Source organism: Cucurbita moschata, unplaced genomic scaffold (genome assembly GCF_002738365.1).
Source record: "Cucurbita moschata cultivar Rifu unplaced genomic scaffold, Cmos_1.0 Cmo_Scf00013, whole genome shotgun sequence".
NCBI lineage: Eukaryota > Viridiplantae > Streptophyta > Magnoliopsida > Cucurbitales > Cucurbitaceae > Cucurbita > Cucurbita moschata.
In genome coordinates, this window is record NW_019268529.1 from 1,024,968 (window position 1) to 1,052,018 (window position 27,051).

A 27,051-nucleotide genomic window follows, 5' to 3' on the forward strand; every position below is an offset into this window, starting at 1 on the left:
TCTCCTTAAAATACAAACTCAACTCATCACTGAATCACGTGCATCCTCTTTATCTAGATTTGTGTATTAGGAGACAACGTTACCATGAGAATTGTTGTGGAAACCGAGAGTTTTCTATCAAGAAACTTTTCTACTAACATCAAAGATGAGTGAAAAAGTAACGGAAGAGCCCATCTCAGGTTCAACCTTGAGAAAACTAACCCAAGGAGTTTGAAGTATAGAAGAAAAACGTAATAGATTGGACTCAAATGACCCTAACCATGATTGTCATTAACGAGGCATTCGAGTTAGGAGACTAATCCCTCAAATCTTCATGTCGTATTCATACGTGATGAGCTTGTCATGACCTCTTCTATAGGAGGGAAGACACAATAAAAACTAATAAGTAGAAACGAGTGAGAGATGACATAGGTAAGTCATAGTGATTGTACCAAAGGAGGACAATATCAAACCTTAATACTCGATGGGAAGGTCAAAGTCAACTCAAACCAAATCGAGACATAACCAATTTAAGGTCATTCTAGATATATATATATATATATATATATATATATATATATATATATTATATAATTTTTATTAAAGAATGTAAAACATTCTAATAACTCGAATAATATTTTATAATGATAAATATGATATAATGTTCAACATGATGCTGTGAGGATTGAATAGGGATCGAAGTCGATGATAGAGAATGTAATTTCTATCATCAGTTTAATTTAGTTAACAGGGACTTCTCACCTTATTCGAGGTGCCCTCCATAGGGTTTCGACCCTACAGATTAAAAAAAACATCTCTAGTAAAAAATATTTGAATATAAACCTAAATTTTAAAATATTTTCAAGAAAAATAATAAATTAATTTTAAATTTTAAATGTTTTTATACTAAATTTTACAAGCAAAAATAATTGGAAATAATTATTTTCTGTATAAACCAATTAGAAATATTCCATTATTTTATTTATGTGGGAATCTTTCTCAAATTCCTTAGCACCAACCACATAATTATTAACATACTTAACATTTTTTTTAAAAAAAAAAAGAAAAGAAAAAAAGCTTTTCTATTTTAAAAATTATTATTTTGTATTGTAATTAAAAAAAAAAAAAAATTTAAAAGAATAAATTGTATTATCTAATAAAATTGTAGTCGTTTAAAGTGGAAACGACCATGGAGCGGTGGCATTGATGGTGAGACTGTAATTTTAGAGTAGCTGCAAACGAAAGCATGAGAACGTGGATGGGTTCATCGAAGAACGATGAACAACAACGTACTCTAAACGGCCTGAGCTGCCGATGCAATTAGTTGAACTCCTCAATTTATTGCATGAATTTAGAATCACCACCGTGGGTTTCTTCGTTTTCCCCCTCACTGTTCTTCTAAAAGCGACACAAATTTCTCTTTCTTTTGGTGAATCTCAGTGCTCTCACTTTTCTAATCCTTATTTTCTCTTTATTTTGCAAATCCGTTTTGATTTTCTCTTTGCATTTGCAGTTCTATCGATTTCTTGCCCCAAATTTCGCTTTAAAGCTTCGTTTCTCAGATCCTTTCATTCCGGCGGGATGTGAAGCTTCGGCTCTGCTTTTTACTGTAAGTTCTCTCCGGCGGCCATGGCGAACTTCTCTTAAGCTTCTTTGTACCTCTTTTTACCGGTGGCTGGTTCTTCCGGTGACGGCGTTGGAGGGTTCTTGGGTGTCGCTTTCTTCGTTTTGAGGTTCTTCACTTCCCCTGTTTTTTAGTTGATAGATCTGTGTTCTTGTTGGAAATATGCTTCTATTTTGGTTGATGTTTTGTTGGAATTGTTTGTTTGTGAGCTCAGATTACACTTCGAGCTAATTTTCAGGCTTACATTCACCGGATTTGTGTAGTCTTCTTCTTCTTCGAAGCTTATTCAACCTGAAAATGATTGAACCCTGTTTTGTGTTCTTGTTATCCATGATCTAAATCGCAATTTCCTTGTCATTTGATCAGAAATTATGTTAATCTGCTTGTCAATTTCGTCAGCTCTTATGTAATTACACAAAAATGTTGTTGTTCTTCCTTATTTTGTGACTTGAAATTTGTTCTGAAAGAACTTCTTGAACTATTGGGGCTTGGCTACACTCACACACTCATTGTTTAGGAAGATTGTGACGTTAAACTTGTTAGTGAAATCCAAACCAACTCATACTCCTAGATCTCGGTACGAGTACCGAGATGCTTCAGGATCGATGCTCGAAAGATGGTCACTGTCGAGATTTAAGCCTTTGTCTGTTAAAGTTATGAAGTGCGAATTCAGCTCGGTTGTTGAATTTCCATTTTAGTAGCACATGATGTTGTATAAATTCTTTACTCTTTGTGTCTGAGGTTTCCATTGTGACTGATTAATTTCTTCCGGGTTTTTGTCCTTTCGAGACCTTGAACTCAACATCACTTCTCGTTTCCAAATTCGTGGCAGGTAAACAGCAGGGCCCGAACGAACGGATTGTGGTTGTCACTTTTGTAGTTATTCCTGTGTTAAGTAATTCCAAATGAAGCTCTGTTCAGCATCAGTGCTTTCTCTCGTTTTGATTATTGTTAATCTACTTCACCTTGCCATTGCCGACCTGAACTCAGACAAGCAGGCTCTTCTCGATTTTGTATCGTCTGTTCCACATCGTCGGAACCTTAACTGGAACGATAATACATCAGTATGCACTACTTGGGTTGGCATTACTTGTAATGCAGATGGAACCCGTGTGCTTACCCTCCGACTTCCTGGGATTGGACTGATTGGTTCAATTCCTCCTAACACTCTAGGGAAACTCGATGGTCTTAAGATTCTCAGTCTTCGTTCCAACCTCCTTAACGGAAAAATACCGTTCGATATTTCCTCACTTCCTTCTCTCCAATATCTTTATCTCCAGCATAATAACTTCTCTGGTGACTTCCCTTCATCCTTTTCACCAACACTCAATGTATTGGATCTATCATTCAATTCACTCGAAGGAACGATTTCGAAAACTATCCAAAATTTGACACGGCTAATTGGATTGAACGTCGGGAACAACAATCTTTCTGGTTCTATACCAGATATCAACCTCCCTAAGCTCAAGCATTTCGATGTAAGCTATAACCATCTTAATGGTTCCATACCGACTTTTTTTAGGACATTCCCGGACTCATCCTTCATTGGAAATCCTTTATTATGTGGATTGCCTCTAAAATCTTGCTCCATAGACCTATCTCCAGCACCTGCCATTTCTCCAAAGCAGAAAAGACTGACGATGGGAGTTATCATAGCTATTGCAGTTGGTGGATTTTTGGTTCTGTTCCTTGTAGTTCTTTTCGTGATCGTGTGCTGTTTAAAGAGAAAGGACGGCGAAGGCACTGGAACGATAAAGGGGAAAGTTTCTGGTGGTGGGAGAAGCGAAAAACCGAAAGAGGAGTTCGGAAGTGGCGTGCAGGAGGCTGAGAAAAACAAGCTGGTGTTCTTTGAAGGTTGTTCATTTAACTTTGATCTTGAAGACCTATTAAGGGCTTCAGCTGAAGTGCTTGGAAAGGGCAGCTATGGAACAGCTTATAAAGCTGTCTTGGAGGAACCTACCACTGTTGTGGTGAAAAGATTGAAGGAAGTGGTGGTGGGGAAGAGGGAGTTTGAACAACAGATGGACACGGTCGGCAGGGTGGGGCAGCACCCGAACGTCATGCCACTCCGAGCATATTATTACTCGAAAGATGAAAAGCTCCTTGTTTATGATTATGTCCCCGGAGGCAGCTTGTCGTCACTTTTGCATGGTATGTGTTCTTTACTTCTCTTCTGTTTAGTTATCTACTGTATAATTCTTTGTGAAAAAATGGATTTTAGTTTAATACCGACTTAAAGCGTCGTGCATAAGTACGACTCATAGAACATCCCTTTAGACATTATCGTAAACGAAAATTGTGGACTAAGAGGAAAGTTGTGCTAGTACGACTCGTGGGTTGTTTTCGGCTTGGAAACAATGGGAGGTGGAAATAAAAGTTAGATCCCACATCGGTTGGGGAGAGGAACGAAACATTCTTTATAAGGGTGTGGAAACCTCTCCCTAGTAGACGTGTTTTAAAAATCTTAGGGGAAGCTCGAAAGGGAAAGTCCAAAGAGGGCAATACATGCTCGCAGTGGGCTTGGGTTGTTACAAATAACATTAGAGCTAGACATCGGGAGGTGGCCAATAAGGATGTTGAGCCCAAAGGGAGTGGACACCGGGCGGTGTGCCAGTAAGGACGTTGGGCCCCGAAGGGGGTGGATTGTGAGATCCCACATCGGTTGGAGAAGAGGACAAATCATTCTTCACCAAGGTGTGGAAACCTCTACCTAACAGACGCGTTTTAAAAACTTGGAGGGCAAGTCTGAAAGGAAAAACACATAGAGGACAATATTTGCTAACGGTGGGCTTGGGCTGTTACAAATGGTATCAGAGCCAGACACCAGGCGGTGTGCTAGCGAGGACGTTGAGCCTCGAAAGAGGATGCATTGTGAGATCCCACATCGGTTGGGACGGAAACGAGGTTCATATATCTCATGTTAGCTATGTACTGTGTATTGCAGGAAACAGAGGGGGGGAAAGAACACCAGTTGACTGGGACACAAGACTCAAAATTGCTCTTACAGCAGCAAAGGGCATTGCTCATATTCATACAATGGGTGGTCCAAAGTTCACCCATGGAAACATCAAGGCCTCAAATATTCTCCTAAACCAAGATCTCAATGCTTCTGTCTCTGACTTTGGCCTTACCCCTCTTATGAATGTCCCAACTTCTCGAACTGCAGGTTATCGTGCACCCGAGGTGATCGAAGCTCGTAAACACACTCACAAGTCAGATGTTTACAGCTTTGGTGTTCTTCTTCTCGAAATGCTAACTGGAAAAGCTCCCCTCCAATCACCTGGTCGTGACGAAATGGTCGATCTTCCTCGCTGGGTTCAATCGGTCGTGAGGGAGGAATGGACAGCTGAGGTTTTCGATGTTGAGCTAATGAGGTACCAGAATATAGAAGAAGAAATGGTGCAGATGTTGCAAATAGCAATGACTTGTGTAGCGAAGCTGCCCGACATGAGACCGAACATGGACGAAGTCGTTAGAATGATCGAAGAAATACGGCAATCCGACTCGGAGAACCAGCCGTCCTCCGAAGAGAACAAATCCAAGGACTCAAATGTGCAGACCCCATGAATTCTTTGATTTAGAGATTGTGTTTATTTTCATTCTTTTAGAAGGAATTGTCCAAATTAGGAGCTAAGTTTGTACTTTGTAGAGTGTATCTAATTCTTAGTTTAATTTGAGATATTTTAACCCCTTTATGTCGGTCTAGGAGTGCACATTGAATTCGAAACTCAGAAAATCGGACCCGACCAAACTTGAATCATTAGGTTGAGTTGGGTTATTATTATTAACCTAATTGGTTCGGTTTGGGTATCGTATTGAGCTCATAGATGTAGCCTTCTTCAATATCTTCGTAGCATCGCTCTAGGTCTAAACCTCTAGCGTGCAACTCATTTGAGGTTATGTTCTTATCCTGTCTTCTTGAAAAAGTGAAATGGAGTATAAATAATTATGTTCGTGTTTCACTCTCCTCCCTAATTGGTACAGTCAATTAGTATGTTGCTAAACATTTTCAACACAATTTTAATCGTCGTGTTTGTTTAATTTAGGATTAATTTATGATTTTTATTTAGATAAATATAATAAAAATATAAGAACTTAAATAACAAGAAAAAAAATACTTTCATTTTCTAGAATTTTCAAATATAAATATCAAAATTGAGATATTTTGTTTACTCCCACTGAAAATGGGGTTAATTTTCGTATTTTTAAATAATAATAATAATTATTATAATAATAATAATAATAATTATTATTATTTTTTACTTTTCGAAAGATATTTAAAAGACAAAATATGGAAATTAAGAATATATATATATATATTGAATAATTTAGTAAATAATTTAAATATGGTAAAAAAATGGAGAAAGGAAAAATTCTAGAAGCATCCGTCTCCATATTTAAATGGTGTGCGAAAATTATTTCCTTCAGCCACAGATTCGCTTCTTCTTTCTTCGAAATTGTGAAACCCTTCATCGTATACAGACCTCGCAAGGTATTCGCCGACTTCATCTCTATCTTTCTTCATTTATTTTCCACTTTTTCAATGTTAATCAGCCGTTTTCTGGGCTCTTTCAACTTAAATTTTGCTATATTTTGTGTTTGGGGAGCCAGGTTTCTTGTTCGTATTCTGGAAATTTATGGCTTCAAAGCGGATTCTTAAAGAGCTCAAGGATTTACAGAAGGATCCTCCTACTTCTTGCAGCGCTGGTATTTCATCTTCGTTTCATTCTGCATTCTCAGCTTAATTAGGGGTGATTGTTTCTAATTCGACCACCTATTTTGGGTTCTTTTCTATTTTGAGATTGTCGAACATGGTGTGCCCTTCCTTTCAATCCTTAATTGATTATTGATTTCTTTGTCGTGAACATTGTTTCTTTGCTGGTCTGCGTCCAAATTGCCCGTTGTTAATTCGTTTTCAATTGTTCTGCTGTTGTTGTCTCCCAAAAGTACCTCAAAGTTCATATGTGGTCTTGTTTTTCAATAGGTCCTGTGGCTGAAGACATGTTTCATTGGCAAGCAACTATCATGGGACCTACTGACTCTCCATACTCTGGAGGTGTATTCTTAGTTTCTATCCATTTTCCTCCGGACTATCCTTTCAAGCCTCCAAAGGTGAAGTAATTTCTAATACCGCTGTGTTCATATATGCCCCAAGAACTCGTTTCTGTGCTTACTAGAATTAGATATGTATTGAATATGACATTGTCTTTTTGTTCAGCTGAATATTCGTACTGTTCCATATATATTGATTGTTTTATCTAGTTTTCCCCTAGTTTGATGCTCTTGATTTCCATAGTTTCATTCTACCTACATTGTTACTGTAGGAATATTTGTAGTGAACTTTTTGAAACCTCGCAGGTGGCTTTTAGGACTAAGGTGTTCCACCCGAACATTAATAGCAATGGTAGCATCTGTCTGGACATTCTTAAGGAACAGTGGAGCCCTGCGCTAACTATTTCCAAGGTTAGTCTAAATATACAGTCGATTGAAATAGTTTCTAACTTTGATTAGTGGTGTTTGAGCGGTTCTCTAATTTTGTTCCAACCATCTGTTACTTCGTTTTATGCTGCAATTTGGCTGTTTGTTTGAACGTAGTTTGCTTTTAACAATCTTTCAAGAATAACCAAATTACTTGAGTTTGCTGAATGGCCTTGAAATTGGTATTCCATGTCTAGTTTTTTGCCCTACATGAAATGAATTTTTCCCCTGAATTGTATCGAGTTTTCTGGCTATTGTGGAGTACGGATCCTAAAGATTGGAAACCTAAAGAAATCCTTGGATCCCAAATGATAATTTATATGGATCTTGCTTTATTACATTTGTGGAGACATCTTTTCTACACGGAACTATGAGTTTATAAGTAAGGAATGCAGGCCTTTTGGAAAACAAAAAACAAAGCTATGAGATCTTAGCTTGAAGTGGACAATATCATACTACGTGGAGGTTCATGATTCCTAACGATCATATGTTGACTTTCCAATCTTTGAGCTTTTTGCAGTTACCAGGAGAAGTTCATCTGTCGGATTAGCATGCCTTCTGTAAATGAGCTATTCTATGCAATCAATTTGAAATTAGAATCTCATAGTAAAAGTTTAATGAATGTATTTTCAGGTGCTTTTGTCCATATGCTCACTGCTAACCGACCCCAACCCGGATGATCCTCTCGTTCCTGAAATTGCTCACATGTACAAGACTGATAGAGCCAAGTATGAAGGTACTGCACGCAGCTGGACTCAGAAGTATGCTATGGGATAATGGACTACAACCTCAACCATTTCAGCTCTTGAAGAAAGAAGTGTCCTTGAATCTTGTTTCCATGAAAAAGTGAAAGAAACGAAAGCCCGTGTGTTCGTAAAACTTGAATTTTTTTAAGAGCTTAACTTTGATTGTGAATATTGATTTGAAGAAATTATATTATCTTATTCTATATTCTCTAATGATTGATTATTCATTCTACCCTATCTCGCTAATGTCAGACCAACATGTTTGTTTGTCCTGTTGTTTACTTTTGGTCCTTACACTTTCAAGACGGTCGGAGAAGTTTTCGTACCCTTGTAAGGAATGTTTCGTTTCTTTTTTCAACAGGAAGTTTACAATATACATTACTTTTTTCGTTACTCTATATCTTGTCAACATTATTTTTAAAATAGTGTGAAATTTTGGACTTAAAACAAAGTTTAAAACAAAGTCATGGTTCGATCATGGAACTAAATTTTTGTTTCAAACTAAGTGTAGCCATTAATTCATCATTCACCCAGCAGCAAAGCACTTGAGAGCACAGAAACATGTGGATTTGTTTTAGAGCACATAAACTTTGACTTTTAGGAGCAGATCTCAGTCAATCCAAGACATCCTAGTGGGAAGTGATTGGGAGAAGCCAAAATATCAAGTCTTGTTCTCTTTGAATGTAAATTAATTAATTTCTTAACATATATATATATATATATATATATATAGATATATATATATATGAACATTCTTTGATGTCCTATATATCTGCCTTCAATCTCTGTTTGGTTGGACTTGGATTTTCCACTCCCAAGTCTTCCCTTTTCATTTCCTCTGCTTCTTCTTCTTCTTCTTTTCTCAACTCAAAAGGGATTCTTAGTGTTTGATCCATTTCTATGTAATTTAGTTTGTTGTGAAAAGTTGTTTCAATGGTGTTCTTGCGTTTCATCCTTCTTCTTCTTCTCTGTTTTGCTGATTTTACAGATTGATTGATCTTCTTTTGCTGTGATACTCTGTTTTGTTTTGTGTATGCCCACTTGGGAATTTCGATCTTACCCCAAAGCTTCTTAGGTTTTGTTAAGATTGATTGTTGTTTCAGATCTAACATGTCTGTGGGAGAAATGGGTTTTTTTCCAGAGCGTAGAATCAACCACCGTCGGAAACCGCCAAGTTCCGGCGACTCTCTGGAACTACAGCAGAAGCTTGTTAGGATCATCGTTACCGACGCCGATGCCACGGATTCATCCAGTGATGATGAAATGGTTTCCGGCTCAACAAAAGGAATTAGGAGACAAGTTAGAGAGATTCCTATTGGATGTTACTCTGTTTTTTATGGTTCATCAGAGTCCCCTGTTCCGGCGATTAGCAAGAAACGAAGCACTCGATCCCAAAGCTCCAAATCCTTTCACCGGAAGAAGTTCAGAGGAGTCCGGCAGCGTCCGTGGGGTCGGTGGGCGGCGGAAATCCGAGATCCGACTCGTAGGAAGCGGATATGGCTCGGAACCTTCAATACGGCGGAGGAGGCAGCGGCTGTTTACGACCGAGCTGCTCTGAAACTCCACGGCCCAAACGCCGAGACGAACTTCCCCGATGAGGGTGAGGTTTCCACGGCGGCCAAGGGCGGTAACAAGCAGGAGGACGGATTGAAGTCGCCGAAAACGACGGCGGTTTGGTCACCGGCGTCTGTTCTTCATTATGACGGCGCTTTACCTCTGATTGATGAGATGTTTTGCAGAGAGATTGATGAGTTCGAATTCAACATGGAGGCGGTGGCAAGATTGCCGGCGGCGAGGAGGCAGTGCGGCGGCGAAGAAGATTTCGGGGAGGTAGAGCTGGACTTGGACTATTTCTTGGTTGACGTCCTCTAAGTTCTAAATAGCGTGGAATTTCCATGAACATTCAACGACGTCGAGAATTTAATAATAATAATAATAATATGGTGATTTTATTAAATTAAATATTAGGTGAAATTTGTGACGTGGCTCAAATTAATTATAAACGACAAGTTAAAGTGTCTATGAATATTAAAGGAAAAAAAAAACTATTTTTGTTTAATTTCGTAATTAATTCCAACAATATTACTACATTAGTCCATTTTTTTTATTATTATTATTATTTAGTTTTTTTATTAAGTAAACTTATTAAAATAAATTTGACTACTTTTAATTTAATTTTTATTCATAAAAAGCATATTTTGTGCCTTAATTTCTTTTTTATTTTATTTTCTTAGCTATTAATCATTATGCTCAAACAAATTAACTTGAAAATTATTAGTGCAATAATTAAATCCAAATGCATAGGATGGATACAAAGTCAAACAAGAAAAGTTTTAATATTTTTGCTTTTTCTATAAATGTCTTTTTTTTTTTCTTTTTTTTGTTAGTAAAAAAGTTTAGAGTGAATAATATGTTTATGCTATTTTAGTATCACTTATTTACTTACTATTTCATACCTTCTAATCACACTAATTAATTAAATTAATTTGTGAAATTCTTGACTATGCCCTCACATGCCGTTTTCAAATTGAAAAGCCGTTAATTAAAAGATGAATTTAAAATATTTTTTTAATATAGTTACTAAATCAAAATGATGACAATATAAACCTATCAAACAAATATACGCTGAATCAGAGAGTAATTATCGACAAAAGAGTTTTCAACCATTTTAAAATCACTATCGATGGTGCCTTAAAAACAACAAATTATAACGTTTTAAGGGCAAAATGGACTTATATTTGAATGTATAATGAAAATAAAAGGTGGAGAGAAATGTATAAAAGAGAGAAGAAATAAAGAATAAGAAAAATAAAAGAGTGATAAATGGTTAGATAAAGAAGATGGAGAAGGCGGCAAAGGGCAAAAGGGTCCTTTCTCCATTGTTTGTTTACCAAACACATCTTAACCGACCAATAATTCCAAAACTATAGCCGCCGCCGCCTTTCCCTGTTCACTTCCCTTTTTATATATTATATATTTTTTAAAAAGTTATTATTATTATTATTATTATTTTAAACTAAACTTATCTTAGAAATCTTTATATTTCAATTATTAAAATGCTCATATTTAAATTATTTATTCATTTTTATGTTCGACTATGATTTAGACTTATTGCTAATATATATATATATATATATATATATATATATTTATATATTTAATTAATTAACTTAATTGTGTGGCGTTGAAGAAAGCCACCCCACCATTCTAATAGTTATCCAATATAGATATTATGTGTTAGCTTTGTCCCACAAATCAATTGGAATTTGGAAGGCTCCACCTCCATAATGCTTCTTTCTTTTACATACAAATTAATCTTTTTTTTCGTGATTATTTTTTAACAACGTAACATGTCACTCACTCGTAAAAAAAAAAGAAATTAAATATTCTTTTATCAAGATATTGAGTAATAAGTAATCATACATATCACATACGATCATAAATATAAAACAGTTTAAAAGATTAGATGTTTGAGTTTCCAGCCCCTCGAATAAATAAACATAATAAATTTTACGAAAATAGCATTGTTACAGCACGAACAGTAGAAGAGAAGAGACAGACTACAAGGTACAGTTTTTTTTTTATCATTCAAATCAAACTAATCAAAGCATCATAGGGTTGGATGGGTTTCATCATGCAATCAACCAACCAGCATGTTCACAATGTAAAAAGAGTTTGTTTATGCAAAGCTTCAGGAGATTCCTCTCAGATCTGATGGGGGTAAAGGGCAAGTAGGCACTATGTGGGTCATTTGAGAACTCATGTCAAGCCCTACACCCGATCGGTTGGAAGACGACATCGGCTGAGATGTTAACGGAGAAACGGCATTGAGATTGGATGCTGCAGGGAGCTTAATGGGGTAAACTTCGGTGACTTCTTCTGTACCTTCATCCAGGTATATAACATCCTGCATGGTCAGCTGGTGGTATTCAACAATTTCCCTTAGAAACCGATTCTCGCGTGCGTAGACTGAATTTTCGTGGGCCAAACGAGCCTTCTCTGCCAGAAGTGTTTCGAGTTGGAGTCGTATCTAAAGTTAAAAACATTAGGAGTTAGAACTAAAATCAATCGATTAAAATGATTCTCTAGAAATGAATGCTACCTATGGAATATTGACGTAATGGGTAAAGAAAGGTACAACATGAGCAAAGATGGTGTGAATAGAGAGAGTGGTTACCAAATCATCATCTTCTAGGTTGTTCCCTCTCTCACGATTCTCCCGAAGAATTTTACTTTCTTCTTCCAGCTGAGCACATCGCTCCTTTGCAAAAGCAAGATCTGCTTTGACAGTCTTCAACTCTCGAAGAAGCAGCTTTGCTTTGGCAGCCATTGCCATTGCAACCTATGGAGTCAAACAAATGAAAAAAAAAAAAGAATACGCCCATTTTTCTTATTGCAAAACATATCAAAGGGAGCTACGGCAAATTCTACCAAGAAAGTAGACTGATATTCATAGAAGAAAAGTAATTCATATCAAACAGCAATCAAATTTCACCATCGTGTTCATTAGAACACTGATGGTGGATGCAACTGAAAAACATTTATGCAAATAGATGCACGAGTTCCAAAAAGAAAAAGAAATCGACTTCTACATTTATACCGAACGAACTATATATCACATACGATACAAACATTATCAATATGTCATACAAAAATATAGGACAGGAAGGGCAAATAAATTAGTTGCATCCTACAACATGAAAACCAACCCTGTAGACGGTAACGTAAAAGGTGAAGGAACCTACATTTTTCTTTTCCAAAAAGAAACAGACAAAGAAGTTAAAGTTGGTTTCGGTATCAATTGAACTTATCTTCTTTTCCATTTTGACTTGGAAGGTTTTACTATTCAACATGAACTGCAGAGTAGCATATACAAACATTCAGGACTTGCTTTAATCCTTTGAATGCATCTCTGATACTCTACATCCTCCAAATATCAATGTGATGAGGATAGACACATGACAAACTCTAAATACATATCAGGTCATTTCATAAGAACTCGGCAAAAGGGGGACACAATAATAAATAATCCAAATCCACAACATCCAGTCAACAAACTTGTGAAACGAACAAGAACCTATATCAAAACCTCCACAGGAGCCTGCAACACATCGTTAGCAGGAAATATGAGCCATTAAAAGAAAAGACTTGAATCCTCATGTGAAGCTCAGGACACCAAATCTTGTGGAAATGAACAAAGCCAGACACCAAAGAAAAAGACACGAACAAGACCAACGGATGTTTAAAAAAGGTTTGCAAGAAAAAATACAGCACATAGATCCAATCCCCAGATCATTCGGTCTAAGCTAACTGACTTATAGGTTAAAACCATTGGTATAATGCAAATAAGCTTTAAGCAATGGTTTAATGATATAACTTCATAAACTAGTGATATACAGTTGCCACCTTACGTCGCGAGATGCCTTCAGCTGAAGTTCAATGCCGGTTTGCATTTGGGTCTGTGGTTGAGGCTGTGTCTGAGAATGCATGTTAAAGCCAGAATTTGAAGTCTGATACTGTGCCACTGAACCACCAGATTTTTTCTTAATATGCTTGCGAGTTTCTTGAATAATATCAGCTGTTTTGTTTTCCACAGCCGTAAGCTTCTCCTGAGAAGAAGACAAAGGAATATCCTTAAGAATGATGTGAAATGGAGACTTAAGTAATCTTAGAACACTCAGCATGGTCCATGACCCCCTGATGTTTTAATGGCATATTTTTCTTTTTGGTTAAAATATCATTTTGGTCCATGTACTTTAGGTTTCATTCCATTTTGGTTCTTAAACTTTCAATAAAACTTAAAATTGGTCTCTATTCTTAGTTTATTGTTAACTTTTCTAAAAAATTATTTAATCTTTATTAGCCTTCCTTTTACAAAATTTGGAAATATATTCATGTGGTATCTTTTCTTGCATGAAAATAATCATTATTATTTAATCAATTTCGATAAATATAAACTTGAAACTAATGGTAAGGACCAATTTCAAGCTTTATTGAAAAAGTGCGAGAACTAAAAAGTGACAGAAACTCAAAGTACAAGGAATAAAATGGTATTTTACTGTCTTTTTTTCTATATATGTGTATATATATATATATATATATTAATGTTTTCATGCTACATATTTCAGAAACAGAAAGAAGCATAAGGAATCCCTATTTTCTGAAATATACAAGGGATAATTAGATAGGCTATTATGAATTTCAGTTAATAGCTTACCTCAAAAGCATTGCCAATATAGTTAAGGGAAGATGTAATGGCACCCAATCCCTTCTGGAAAGAGGAATTTTCTGTTTTTTGTTGGCTTTCATCTGACCGACTTCTGTCATAACTCTGCATATTACAACAGATACAAAAATATTGGGTTTTAACTATAAACAGACACATTAACATCCTGCCAAAACATTCTACAGATAAGATCTCCTCCCATGAGATACTTAGGTCAATATTGAAATGCAATTTAAGAAAATCTTACCTTGACCCTTGTAGCGGTACCTGTTCCTGTACCTGTACCAGGTGCTTGCTCCCTCATTCTTCCAGGTGCTGCAGGTTGCTGGACATCATTATCATCATCAAGAATTGCTTTAGCCTTTCTGGCCAACGCACCCCAGAATCCATGTTTAGATTCATTCAAACTTTTCATTGATGTATATTCATATGCCTTTGAATCCTACATTAATACGCACAACAAAATTTTCAGAAAAGATAGTAAATAGCGAAACTATTCAACTGTTGGAGGAGGATGCAAAATATAAAATGATTAATAAGATTCACAGAAAAGTGACGGTCCTCAGGCAATAGAACATAAATGATACTTCTCGCCCAAAGTGATAACTTTAAAATAATTGAGGGTGTTATGTGTGATGGATGGAAAACTAAAGCCCTTCATTTTCTCCTTCTACCTTGAATGACTAGATCACTTGGAGTTTCTTGCCATCACTTGTTTCATATCAGGATATATGCCACAGAACGACAGAACCCACAAGGAAAGGCAATGAAAAACAAATCCATCATAATTGAGGGAACTAGATAGAGTAAATGCAACGAGAGCTTCTCCGAGCATGAAAAGAAACAACAAGAACGTGCCCGGTGGCAATGTATCCGGTACAGAGATAGCCAGAAAGTAATACAATGCGCAAAGGAATATATGATAGATGAACAAGCAGTGGGCATAGTGGAATTTATCAATGATAAAGAGAAAGGTGAACATATAGCTGTTGGAAAATTTTAAAATATCAAAGTAGTTTCGTACTTCTCCTCAACAAACCAATAGGGGCAAAATAATAATCAAGGATAAACGAGAAACTGCAACATTTAATGGAGATAGAGAAGAAATTCTGCAAGTCTGCTGCGCTAGATGATTTCTTCTTCAAAGATAATAAGGAAGACACCGCTACATTCTATGGCATATATTACAAGGTTCTAGAGCTAGTGAAGGGAAGGGGGGCTAGTCTCATTGAACCATTATTTGAAGGCAGGCATCATTTCCTTTTCTTCTTTCCCCTCTGTTTTGTAACGTAGATCTAGCAGTAAAATTCAGTTTTCATAAAACATTGGTTTTAGTATACTGTTGCTGAAAGATCCAATATGCAGAGACACCAATAGAGCCATCAATCATATCTATAAGTTTGAATCCTAATGGATTATTCAGTTTCGAAGTAAAGAAAGAACAAAAACTGCTTCTAAAATGGTCAAATTAACAAGAGTAAGGCGCAACATTATTTTTACTCAGCCAAACAAACTACCAAAAACTAATACTGAGAGTTATAGCAGAAGATACCGTTTGCAGAGTAAAGAAAAGACAGAAATTAAACCTGATGGAACGCGGGGGAAGGAGAAGCGGAAGATGAAGTGGGCTTCGGGACGCGGGAAGCAGAGCGCGCAGCATAAGCAGATGAGACTGAAGAATCCCTATATGCCGATGACGCTTTTATGGCTTTAGCAGCAAGAGATTGTGGGGAGCTTGATGACCGCGAACTTCCGACAGCATCATTGCCACTATCGCTACTAAGATCATGTAAATCGTCATCTTCATTGGATACAAGAGTAGAGCGCCGAGAATTCCGAGCTACTTCTTCAAAACCTGAAGGTCTTATCGGCCCTTGATGCCGCCTCTTGTATTCCATCTCCGTCTTTCTCCCTAGATTCCAAAAGCCCTTTGGCCAATCTTAAGAATACGAAACCATTTCAGAATACACGAACAAAATCCCACCTCCAGCGCAGAAAAAAGAACAAGAAGAGGTCCTCAATTGAAATGTCAAATTTCAATTTCAGCGCTGCACGCAGCCTTCTCAGTGGAACTCGAGGATAGATTCGGATTGGTCAAAAGAGGGAAGGAAATTGAAGATAAGAAGCTTGATTTTCGTCGTTGAAGAACAAGAATCAGACGAAGACCGAATTTGACGATGAAAACTTAATCGAAACAAGAACTAGTTGAGCCTTCGTTCTCCAATCAATTACCCTTGGATTCCTTCTCTCTGAATCTCAATCTCGATTGACTCTCTCTCTATATCTCTCAAACCCCGGTCGTCGGAGCCCACAATTCCGGTTGAAAGCAAGTTTAGATAGAACTGTATTATTTATTTGTTTTTATTCGGCTAATTTTTCAATGGGCCTGATCCATTCTGTTTAGCCCGAAACTTTTCGGGCCCCTGGTGGGCTATTACCGAATGCCACGTGTCTCTATGTCTTTCTTTGGTTATCATTAATTTAATCAATGAAATTAATATAAAACAACTTCAATCTTATTTAGTTATAACAAACTATTAGGAATAATATTCTAATTTCTAAGGCTAAATAGACTTAATAAGTTTTTATACGAGTCTATACGGTTGAGTTGGTTGGGGTGGTTGGGTCGGTGACCCGAGCAACTCAAATAGACTGCACAACCCAGCTCAACCCTATGTTTTTTAGTTGAGTTATGTTGAGTCCGGTTATCGAGTTGTCATTTTTTTTAAATGGGTCTGTACTGTTGGGTTGGTTGGGTTGGGTTGGGTTGGTGATCCGAGCAACTCAAATAGACTGCACAACCCAGCTCAACCCTATGTTTTTTAGTTGAGTTATGTTGAGTCCGGTTATCGAGTTGTCATTTTTTTTATATGGGTCTGTATTGTTGGGTTGGGTTGGGTTGGTGACCCGAGCAACTCAAATAGATTGCACAACCCAGCTCAACCCTATGTTTTTTAGTTGAATTATGTTGAATCCAGTTATCGAGTTGTCATTTTTTTTTTTTATATGGGTCATGCTTAGCCGAGAGTGAGTGCATGCTCATTCCAAATCCTTTTACCTTGTTTTCGACATTTTTGATGTCTACACCTACCAAAGGCAATTTGCCTTAAAATGTACTACATAAAGATACAAACTAGTTGTCAAATTTTATTACCGAGGTTATATGTTATCGATGTTGTAATCCCTTATAGCTTGCTAGCTTATAACATTTGTTTTCTGAAATTGATTTCATAACGTTTTTCGACACGGTTTCAAACTTCTTTTTCTAAAACCTTTTTTACAAAAATAGGTGAAAACTAAATCATAAACGGTTTGTCATTGACTGCCTAAGTTTAGATTGACTAACTTAGTCAAAGCGAGAATAAGTGTCGTAGAATAGCTGCATAATTCTAAAAAAAAAGTGCATTTGTGATCATTGGTATCAAAGCTGACTCGGCTTCTAGAAGATCAAGTCACACGAGATTATGGCTTCGAGTGTGGGGATAGTTTGACAGACTTTGTTGCCCGTATATAGAAGTGTATTGAAGGTTTAGACACTCACAAAAAATGACGATAATTCAGTTGGTCTTAGATCCTTATAAAGATGTGAAAGTCGTTCTTGATGTGGTCAAGATTGAAATGGTGGATTTGAGCGTCAAACTAAATCCATTCCGAGAGTGGTGAGGACCCAGACCCCAATAGGGGGACACAATCCAACTTAACCAGGTAAGGATCCCATAGCCTAAGCCCTTTTATGGGATCCGGCACATGAATATTCAATATGGTCAATGTACCATAGACACTTGGAAAAGAATCAAATAAGAGTTTCGTTCGCAATTCTTCCTAGAAAATGTCGAGATATTCGTGAGACGAAAATTGAGAAAATTGAAATATACCAGAAATATCTAAGACTATATCAAGCAATGTTCGAGGGGCTAAAGTTGTGGATGAAGTCCAAACTCTATGAATAACGAGTTGTGGGTAAGGGGACCCATTAAATGTCCGAATGCCCAAAGGGCAGTGACCCTTCAAACCTTCCAAGACACGTTTGAAACGAATTTAGAAGTCGAATTTGAAACGATGAAAGTAAAAACACCACTAGTCGAAACATTGACAATCCTTGTATGGGAGCTTAGAAATGAAAAAGCGAGTAGAGCGTGATCTTATGAAAGTTGAAGCCTGAGTTTGCCACAGAATGACATAGAGCACTATGGTTGACTCTCGAGCCACCAACAACATTGTGATGAAGACCATAGTTAAACACTTGAACATACTCTGGCACCAAAGGATGAAGGACGTTTTTTTTTTTAATCCGAGGTTAAAGAAAACATTGAATGAAATTAAATTATTAGAAATTTAATAAAACTCTTGAATTATTCCTAAACTTTTAAAAATTTAAAAAAGAACAGCGAAAGCAGACGGGGAGCTTTATCTCCATTTTCATCCACACAAACCACGGCCATGGCATCTGTGCATAGCTTCAACCTTCTCTTAATTCCTCAGCCATGGCTTCCTTTTGTTCTCCTATCCTCATTTTCCTTCTTCATTCCAATTCCTTTTCGCTAATAAACCCACACCATGCCCCCTCTAGCCTCCATGCTTAATGGAGCTGCACTAGCGCCGTCGCTCCATCTTCATCCAAGGCGGCTCCGTCCACCGACCTCGGCTGCGACGCTGCAGGTGATCGGGCGGAGGACTAGATTCGGTACCGGCAAAGGCAGGGCAGCGACGGTGAGATGCGAGGGAATCGGAATTGGCGATTTCATCGGCGGAGATTTGCTGAAATTCGACCTAGGTCAATGGCTATCGGATGTGGAGGAACACAAAGCCCTAGCGATTTACTCGCCGCACGAAGGCGGCTACGAAGGCCGATACCTAAATCGCCTCCGCTACCAGGGCTACTACTTCCTCGACCTCTCCGCACGCGGCCTCGGTGATCCTGAGACCACTCTCACCAAGATTCACCCCGTTTGCCCTGTCCGTTCAATCGAATCCCTACGGCTAATTCAATTTTTTGTTTCCCCTAGGGTTTGTTCGATTGATCTTACTTCGGCTTCGAATTGCAGGCTCATTTAGGGAAGCAGCCAATCGCTCGGTGGTATTTCCCACCGGAAGTCGATTACAGGCTCGACGCTCTGCCGCCGAACGCCAAGGGACTCGTGGTGTGGATAATCGAGGCTAAGGTGAGATTCTTAAATCTGTGCCATTAACGATTTCAGAATCAATTACGGAATTGAAAACACTGTTCAGGTTCTGTCGAAGGCGGAGTTGCAGTTCCTTGCTCTGCTGCCGACTCTCCGGCCAAAAGTCCGAGTCATCGCGGAGTGCGGGAATTGGTAGGTTTCTTCTCTGCTATCTCCATTTTCAACCAAATATATACATACATATATATACACACATACATATATATATAGGTATAAGCTGAAAGATTGAGTTTGGCGTTGCTGCAGGAGGAAGTTCATGTGGAAGCCGCTCAAGGAGATTGCAGGAGGAGCTTAAGAACAAGAATAATACAGCTTCTTCCTTTTTTCTTACTCTTTTTTTCAATGAATTAATTCAATTTCTTGGTAAAAACGACGAAGAAGATGAGGTGTTTTACCATTTAGGGTTAAATTATGATTATTATGCAAATATTATTACTTCATAAAATGATTTATTACATATATTAAGATGTTTAAACTCACACGAACTTACATGCGAACTTGCATGTTGCATGTCAACCACTACTGAACTAACTAATTAAATTACGTACTATACTTACAGGATTCAAATCATAATCGAGGTACATGTACTATACTTACAGGATTCAAATCATAATCGAGGTACATGTCAATTCTTGATGACTATGCTCACTTTAATTGATCATACTCATTTACCACATTAGAATAATCAAAAACTGCCTTCCAACTACAAATGGTTTATCAAATCCTCACACCATCCAAATTATATTTGATTAAAGACGTTAAAGAAAATCACACACAGCTTACACTTTTGCTTCTGCTTCTGTTTTTGTCACTGGCGGCAAGAAAATCTCCCACCATCCATATTCATACTTGGGGTAGGGAGCCACCCATTTTTCGGGCTTCTCAAACTCGATGTTGGTCGGGTTAGAAGCCAATGCTTGTTCTAAGCTATCGGCTTCGTAGCTTTCGGCTAAAACTCGGTCCAGTCTCAGCTTCATGAACCTGCCCATATCGACAAAAGAAAGGACTAAAATGGGTTGTTCAGCAAAGACATTGTTGCAGGAGATGCAGGAGTATTTGAGTTTCGAGCTACTTTTGTAGTAATTGTAAACATTTAACTTCGCCCACAATGTACGATTTCATACCGAACACGAGGCCTTTTACAATGAGGTTATTAAACATAAATGAGTTTGAGTTGCTGTTGCTAAACAACTTCTCAACAAGGTAAGTTTGCATTACCGCATCTATAGAAACTAGGAATCCAAAAAGCATCTATAGAAACAAGATGGGAGTAAATGTTGTTCTGTCAGCATATGCAAATAACAAAGCACTATAAAATTAAGATGCATTGCAACTGTTGATTATATTCAAGCCTCCAGTAGTCCTTCAAAATTTGTTATCTACCCAATTGTTTGCCCACCGCTAGCTAATTGTTTTTAAAACGCGTTTCCTAGAGAGAGGGTTTCACATCCTTATAAACAATGTTTCGCTCTCCTCCCCAACCGATGTGAGATTTCACAATCCACCCCCATTGGGGACCCAGTGTCCTCGCTAACACTCGTTCCCTTCTCCAATCGATGTGGAACCCCCAATCCACCCTCTTTGGGACCCAGGGTCCTTGATGGCACACCGCCTCGTGTCCACCCCCTTCAGGGCTCACTGGCACTCATTCCCTTCTCCAATCAATATGGGACCCCTCGATCCACCCCCTTTCAGGGCCCAGCATTCTAGCTGGCACACCACCTTGTGTCCACCTCCTTCAAGGCTCAACCTCCTCACTGGCATATTGTCCAGTGTCTAACTCTGATACCATTTGTAATAATAACTCAAGTCCACTGCTAGTATATATTGTTATCTTTGAACTTTCCCTTTCGAGTTTCTCTCAAGGTTTTTAAAACCGTCTGCTAGGGAGTGAAGCTTTGTTCTCCTCCTTAACCGATGTGGGATCTCACATGTAGCATCTTCCTTTTTTTTGTAATCTATTAGGCCTCAAGATGATCCAAGTTTCCATGATAAAGTATCCGAGCCAATGAGCAGTGCATAATTCAAGTTGTTAGACATTAGTGTTTATGCCCCTATTCCTAACTAAGGTTGTAGTTTTGGATCCACGCCCTTTATATATAATGCAATATTGCAAAGCAGGGTGAATAATGCAAAATGAAAACAGGTAGCTTACGTGATCCAAGTACTATTGGTTGAAACAAGAGCAACCGCAGGTCTCTGCAATCTCTTGGTGATATTAGGAAACCTTTCCAAGAATTTAGGCTCAATCACCAACCAAAAGTCCTGCTCCTTGCTACGCTCGGCATAGTAACGAAGCCGCTCGAAGAGAAGCTCCCTGAAATGCTCCTCCTCATCGAGCATGAACTTCGCATTTGCAACTACAAAATAGTACTTGTTCGATTCTTGCTGCATTGAAACGATCATAAAACCAGTGAGCTTCACTTCCACAATCCCAAAATTTCAAGAACGAAATAGGGCAAACCAACGAAGCAAAACAAATTAGGATCAATTTCGTGATTAAACATAAACATCTCGACTTCGAAAAACACATACATACAATTTCACTAGATTTCCATGGACATCGACAATTTTTAAAAACCTAACCCCTGATGTATCGATCAATTCATACCTGAATTAGAACAACAATGTACATCAAGCCGGATTTCAGAAATTGAAGACAAACGAAATGCGGAAGAATCTCGGAAACCTAACGATTACCTCGTCTGCCGAATCAGAGGACACTATTTGATCGTTAACGGCGGCGATTGCTGTGTTGAAAGGCGAAGAACCTCTTGAAGCGAAGAAGCAGGAGCTAAAACCAGAAGCAGACGGTAATCCCGAAGGCAGTGAAAGTGGTCGGCAGTGGCTATGGTGACCAATCCTGAAACTCGCAAGAGACTTCATAGCAGTACACTGCGTTGAAGTAAGCATGGCGGCTGAAGAAGAGCCCATAACTAGATTCACAGTGCCTAACATTTGGCGAATTGCTTCTTCTTCGTCTTCTTCTTCTTCTTCTTCTTGTGATTGAAGAGCAGATCAAAAATGGTGGAAATGGCCAACTAAATTAATCAGCCAAATATGCAAACAGAGTGACGGAACCTTATCTAACTATCTTTACAGTGTGAAGTTACCATTTTGCCCACACTAATCTTTTCAATTTGGTCCATCCTTTAAAATATTTCAATTTAATACCTTAAACATTTTTTTAAAAAATATTGTTATATATTTATATTTTATATTTTTTACAAAAAATAATAAATAAATAAAAATAAATTAAATAACAAATTGCTTTAGAATATAGTGATTCAATTAATTATAATTTTTTAATAAATATTTTGAGATTTTTCTTTTATTAATGGCTTCAAAGTCCATTGCTTATTCAAAAAACGTTATTTTTTTAATTAATCCAATTTTGAGCACTTTCATTTATTAAGTTTTAAGAAATACATTTTTTATTACAAGTTATATTAAATACTTAATTTAAATATTATGTGATGATAGTCTTGAAAAAAATACTAAAAAATTTTATATTTAGTCTAATTATAAAAAAAAAAGATTAAAAAATATATATATTTAATAAAAATGTGATGTCATATTAATATGGCACAGATGAAGGAGTGAGACATATAGTCTATGTTCTCCTAGCTCACACTCTTGTCAAATCTCTCTATACGCAACGAAAGCTTTAGCATGAGTATCACTTGCTCGACCTCCCGACCTATGAAATTTGGAGGTTGGTTTCGAGACCAAACAAAGAGTCTAGTACTTTTAATCAATATTTTATCCGAGCTGCTCTGCTAACCTCTCTCCCTTTCGAAGTGTGAACTTAACTAAATAAGAAGTTCAATTACGGTAATTAAGCAATTATTTCTTTTGAATATCCGTTGCCAATTTCCAATCAACAACGGGGAGATCTACAGGACATACACAAACACATACTTCACAAGCCATGCATTTATCAAATTCAAAATGGATTCGACCGTAGAAAATGCAATTTTTCGACTGACGATATGAAAGGAATAAAATAATCATGAAGCCCTAACCAATGCACCTCAGAGAGGGGTGGTAATGTTTGTTAACCCTAAATAGTCTAGAGAACCCACCAATGAACTAAATTCTCCCTAATTTAGGCCACTTTGTTTAGGGATATTCACCTAATCATGGTAAGGATTGTTACCACTTCTCCTTCCTCTAAATGATAAGGTTTGGTGGACTTGAACCGCCCACATCGCCACGATCCGAACACTTCACTGGACCATTCAATCGGTAGGAGCGATGGGCGGTGTGTACAAAGGGCAGGGACATAGTCAACGCAAGCTGATGACTCACGCTTACTAGGAATTCCCCGAGATCAATAATTGCAATGATCTATCCCCATCACAATGAAATTTCAAAGATCACCTGGGCCTTCGGCAAAGGCTATAGACTCGTTGAATACAACTAAGGGCATTAGAGACCTTTATTACCTCAAACTTCCTTGGCCTAAGCGGCCATAGTCCCTCTAAGAAGCTGGCCGCGGAGGGATTCCTCCGCATAGCTCGTTAGCAGGCTGAGGTCTCACTTGCAATGCAATATTATATCAACAAAATGCCTCAGAATTCACTTCACAAGCACAAAAGCAATGCAGGTGGGCAGTAAAGACACAGAAGCTATGAAAATGGCATGGTTATTTGAGTTCATATATGATTGAACAAGGCAAGTATTTTGTTTACCAGTTCATAACTAAATTTAAAAATTGAATGACAGCCCCCAGAAAGAAAAGATTAGGGATGTTAATAGTAGTTAAGAACCACTTACCTGTGTAATAAGTAGTTAATCTCTACTCAAGCAATCTTCAAGGTCGAGATCTACGCCCACCCGATTCTTAATATTGGCGGTGGCGTCGAGAGGCATCTTGCATTTCTTCTGCAACTCTTTGAATCTGCAAACATCAAAAGAATGCTTCTTGAACAACTTCCTTTGCCTTGACAGGAAAAGCCTCTTCAACAGATCCTGGTAAGTGGGATCTCTTGAAGTGAACAGGAAATAAGCATAGCCCATCACCAATCCAGTTGTTGTGGTGAAAAATGCAATTGGTTCCATTACATCCCATGAGAATTCCCAGAATGTCAGCCTGAAGAACAGTCCAACTTGCACAATGGCTAACCCAAGCCCCGTCCACAGGATTCGTCGCACCTGCTTATGTGCCAATACATCAATGTCTTCCTTCTTTTCTTGCAGCTGCTTTAGCTCGCTCCTCGTTGGGTCGTCTTCGGGCATCAAAGCAATCGGAATTGCTCGTCGGACCAGATCCACCACCTGAAAAAGAATGACATTAATTACATTAAGTTCATGTGATTGTAAGTAAACACATAATCTTCTGCTTCCACTTCTGTCCATGAGCATCTGGTATGTGTAAAGACCCAAGCCTACCGCTAGCAGATATTGTCCTCCGCTTCCCTTCAAGGCAAGGTTTTTAAAACACATCTACTAGGGAGAGGTTTCCACACCTGAATGTTTAGTTTTCCTCCCCAACCGATGTGGGATCTCACAATACAAAAAGAATCAGGATCGAGCAAAAGCAAAAACAAGAATCAAGGATATGACCGTACTGAGCAACAACAAGAATCAAGGATGAAATGCCAGACATAGCTACATTCAACTATCTGTTTATATCACTCTATCTCGTAAGAACAAAGACAGAGAAACTATGATCATGTTCTTGGGCCAAGGATACAAGCACGCTCATGAATAATTAAGCCATTGAAAATGTACACTACCTCTTCACAACTGCTAATCAAGTTTCTCAGCAGAAACCAAATCATATCTTAAATCATGTTTGTGAAAAGAAAAAATTTCACATCCTCAAATCTTGTAAGAACTAGACTATACTAAAACTACAAAAACTTCCATCCCCACCAGAGTAATCTTAGCCAGTTCTACCTTTTTAATGTTTTTGTGCAATTTGGCCTTGTTCTTACAAGATTTGTCCTGAATTCAAAAGAAGAAAGGTATCTAAAACTTAAAATGTTCCCTACTTTGTCGCCAATCTGTTCCTAAAATTGAAATCCTATACATATAAAGAAAGTTAGTCTTGTTCGTGGAAATTTCCTCCTACCTCGTGCAATCTCTGACACTAAATGAACCAAAAATTGAATGAGAATGAATTATGAAGAACAGATGCCATGCCAGGATCACACAATTATGCAGTTCATTAACTGAGAAAGGTACCATTCCGATCACCAATTTCACCAACCTTGTCAGGATGAAGATAGACCTTGTCGCGGAAGAGAAGAACCACGCCAGCCTCATCGAGGACTCGAGCAAAAGCAGCAGCTTCGTCATTGGACCTAGCCATGCCCATGCTTTTACAAGCTTCGAGAAGCTCCGAATATCCAATGGCCTCCTTCCCCTCAGTCCCCAATTTCATCTTCAGCGCCTCGACGTTGACCAATCTCATCAACCTTTTGGCCTCCGCAGACGATACCGTTTCTCCGCCAATTCCAAAGTCACCACTCTCACTTTTGTCCCCTGCAGAATTCTCCGAATCTCCAGATGACGAAAACGAAACCACTCTGGTATAAAACCAGGCCGACGAACGTACCGTCGTCGATGGAATTAAAGAAATTCCTCCAAGACCAAAAGTACCATTAGAAGGTACAGGAGAAAACACGCCGGGAGCTCCATTCATCAACAATCTCCGACTGGATAAACAAGCACAAGAACACCATCTCCTCCACATCATGCCGTCTTCCAGAGAAGAAAAGAAACCGCTATGATCCTCTTCGATCCATCATTTCGTAATCTTCCACAACTTCCGGTGAAAAAGACAGCAAGAAAAAATCGGTTTGAAAGATTGAATGTAATCAAGAAAGCAACGTGAGAGTGGAGTGTTTATACGTTTGGTTTGGGGGATGGATTTGGAGGCCCCGAGTGTGACGGAAGAGGCAAGGCAGTGGCGTGGAAGGGCTTGGTCGACGGCCCTTCGCGGCTCTTTCGTTTTGTATGTGTTTGGACCGCGTAAGACGCTGCCGCTGCTTCCAAATATGGAGAATTTAAAATATTATTTTATTCTTTTAATTTTACTTCCTAAACTTTTTTTGTTTTTTTTATAAATCTTTAAATTAATATTTATCACAGTTTTTTTTTTTTGTTTAAATTAATAAAGATTATATATTTTAAAAATATGTTTTAAAAAGATCACACCATACAGATATATAACTTATCTTAATATAATTTAATAATATGTTTTTGGTCATAAAGTCAACTCAAAATTTTTATTTAACGAATCTAAAATTTGAACAAAATTTATTTGATTTCAGGAAGTTAATCCAATCCAATCCAAATCTTATAATTCCTGTTGGATCGGTTTAATGTACACATGTGACTATGAAAGGTAAAAGATAAGATTTGAGCTTAAGTATATGACTAAATTTGTTTTTTTTATTTTTTGTCATTTTTTACCATATATATTTTTTTCTAAATATGTGTTCTTCAATTTAAAAGAGGAAAAAAAAAACACAATGAATTTAAGTTTAAATACCATTTTAGTAATTTTTTTTATATAGAATTTCATTTAAAAAGATCTAATTTAATTTAATTCTTAATTCAACATTTATAGGGTAGGAATTGAATCATCAATAATTATATTTTATCCAATAAATTATGTTTAAATTGATATTTATTTTAATTAGTAATCCAATTTCTATTTTATTTTATTTTAATTATTGAAGAATAATTCAACTATATGATTGACTAATAAGTGAAAGGTTGGAGTCACTAAATTGAATAAAAAAAAACAATAATTTATATTCCTAAAAAAAACAATAATTTATATTCCTAAATTTCAAAGGA

The 27,051-nt window shown here is 37.5% G+C and overlaps 7 protein-coding genes across 8 annotated transcripts; 4 read left to right on the forward strand and 3 right to left on the reverse strand.

Annotated features, from left to right (window-relative positions):
• The first annotated feature begins 1,165 nt into the window (after window positions 1–1,165).
• Window positions 1,166–5,418, forward strand: LOC111451506 (probable inactive receptor kinase At5g58300). The gene is made up of 4 exons (XM_023091964.1): window positions 1,166–1,408; window positions 1,493–1,712; window positions 2,436–3,754; window positions 4,548–5,418. The coding sequence occupies exons 3-4, from the start codon at window positions 2,509–2,511 to the stop codon at window positions 5,168–5,170; spliced, it is 1,869 nt and encodes a 622-aa protein (XP_022947732.1). The 5' UTR covers window positions 1,166–1,408; window positions 1,493–1,712; window positions 2,436–2,508; the 3' UTR covers window positions 5,171–5,418.
• A 559-nt stretch (window positions 5,419–5,977) lies between these two features.
• Window positions 5,978–8,054, forward strand: LOC111451578 (ubiquitin-conjugating enzyme E2-17 kDa-like). The gene is made up of 5 exons (XM_023092051.1): window positions 5,978–6,095; window positions 6,215–6,310; window positions 6,588–6,715; window positions 6,962–7,066; window positions 7,715–8,054. Exons 1-5 carry the CDS (start codon window positions 6,005–6,007, stop codon window positions 7,856–7,858), a joined length of 564 nt encoding a protein of 187 aa, XP_022947819.1. The 5' UTR covers window positions 5,978–6,004; the 3' UTR covers window positions 7,859–8,054.
• Window positions 8,055–8,562: 508 nt separating this feature from the next.
• On the forward strand, window positions 8,563–9,768 carry LOC111451577 (pathogenesis-related genes transcriptional activator PTI6-like). The gene has a single exon (XM_023092049.1). It carries the CDS (start codon window positions 8,938–8,940, stop codon window positions 9,697–9,699), a length of 762 nt encoding a protein of 253 aa, XP_022947817.1. The 5' UTR covers window positions 8,563–8,937; the 3' UTR covers window positions 9,700–9,768.
• A 1,632-nt stretch (window positions 9,769–11,400) lies between these two features.
• On the reverse strand, window positions 11,401–16,358 carry LOC111451244. The gene is made up of 6 exons (XM_023091590.1): window positions 15,640–16,358; window positions 14,301–14,495; window positions 14,045–14,158; window positions 13,239–13,436; window positions 12,005–12,169; window positions 11,401–11,857 (listed from the first exon to the last, which is right to left on the reverse strand). Exons 1-6 carry the CDS (start codon window positions 15,949–15,951, stop codon window positions 11,519–11,521), a joined length of 1,323 nt encoding a protein of 440 aa, XP_022947358.1. The 5' UTR covers window positions 15,952–16,358; the 3' UTR covers window positions 11,401–11,518.
• A 2,087-nt stretch (window positions 16,359–18,445) lies between these two features.
• LOC111451247 (NAD(P)H-quinone oxidoreductase subunit N, chloroplastic) lies at window positions 18,446–19,704 on the forward strand. Its single transcript, XM_023091592.1, has 4 exons — window positions 18,446–19,009; window positions 19,099–19,215; window positions 19,283–19,368; window positions 19,483–19,704. Exons 1-4 carry the CDS (start codon window positions 18,611–18,613, stop codon window positions 19,529–19,531), a joined length of 651 nt encoding a protein of 216 aa, XP_022947360.1. The 5' UTR covers window positions 18,446–18,610; the 3' UTR covers window positions 19,532–19,704.
• A 102-nt stretch (window positions 19,705–19,806) lies between these two features.
• On the reverse strand, window positions 19,807–22,318 carry LOC111451246. Its single transcript, XM_023091591.1, has 3 exons — window positions 21,937–22,318; window positions 21,392–21,624; window positions 19,807–20,217 (listed from the first exon to the last, which is right to left on the reverse strand). Exons 1-3 carry the CDS (start codon window positions 22,192–22,194, stop codon window positions 20,016–20,018), a joined length of 693 nt encoding a protein of 230 aa, XP_022947359.1. The 5' UTR covers window positions 22,195–22,318; the 3' UTR covers window positions 19,807–20,015.
• Window positions 22,319–22,812: 494 nt separating this feature from the next.
• Window positions 22,813–26,203, reverse strand: LOC111451075 (calcium uniporter protein 6, mitochondrial-like). 2 transcript variants are annotated; one of them, XM_023091335.1, is made up of 4 exons: window positions 25,454–26,203; window positions 24,016–24,516; window positions 23,115–23,122; window positions 22,813–23,071 (listed from the first exon to the last, which is right to left on the reverse strand). In XM_023091335.1, exons 1-2 carry the CDS (start codon window positions 25,940–25,942, stop codon window positions 24,031–24,033), a joined length of 975 nt encoding a protein of 324 aa, XP_022947103.1. In that variant the 5' UTR covers window positions 25,943–26,203; the 3' UTR covers window positions 22,813–23,071; window positions 23,115–23,122; window positions 24,016–24,030. The 2 variants fall into 2 exon arrangements, with proteins under 2 accessions (XP_022947103.1, XP_022947102.1); XM_023091334.1 differs by lacking the exons at window positions 22,813–23,071; window positions 23,115–23,122 and having other exon boundaries at window positions 23,685–24,516.
• Between the last annotated feature and the right edge of the window lie 848 nt (window positions 26,204–27,051).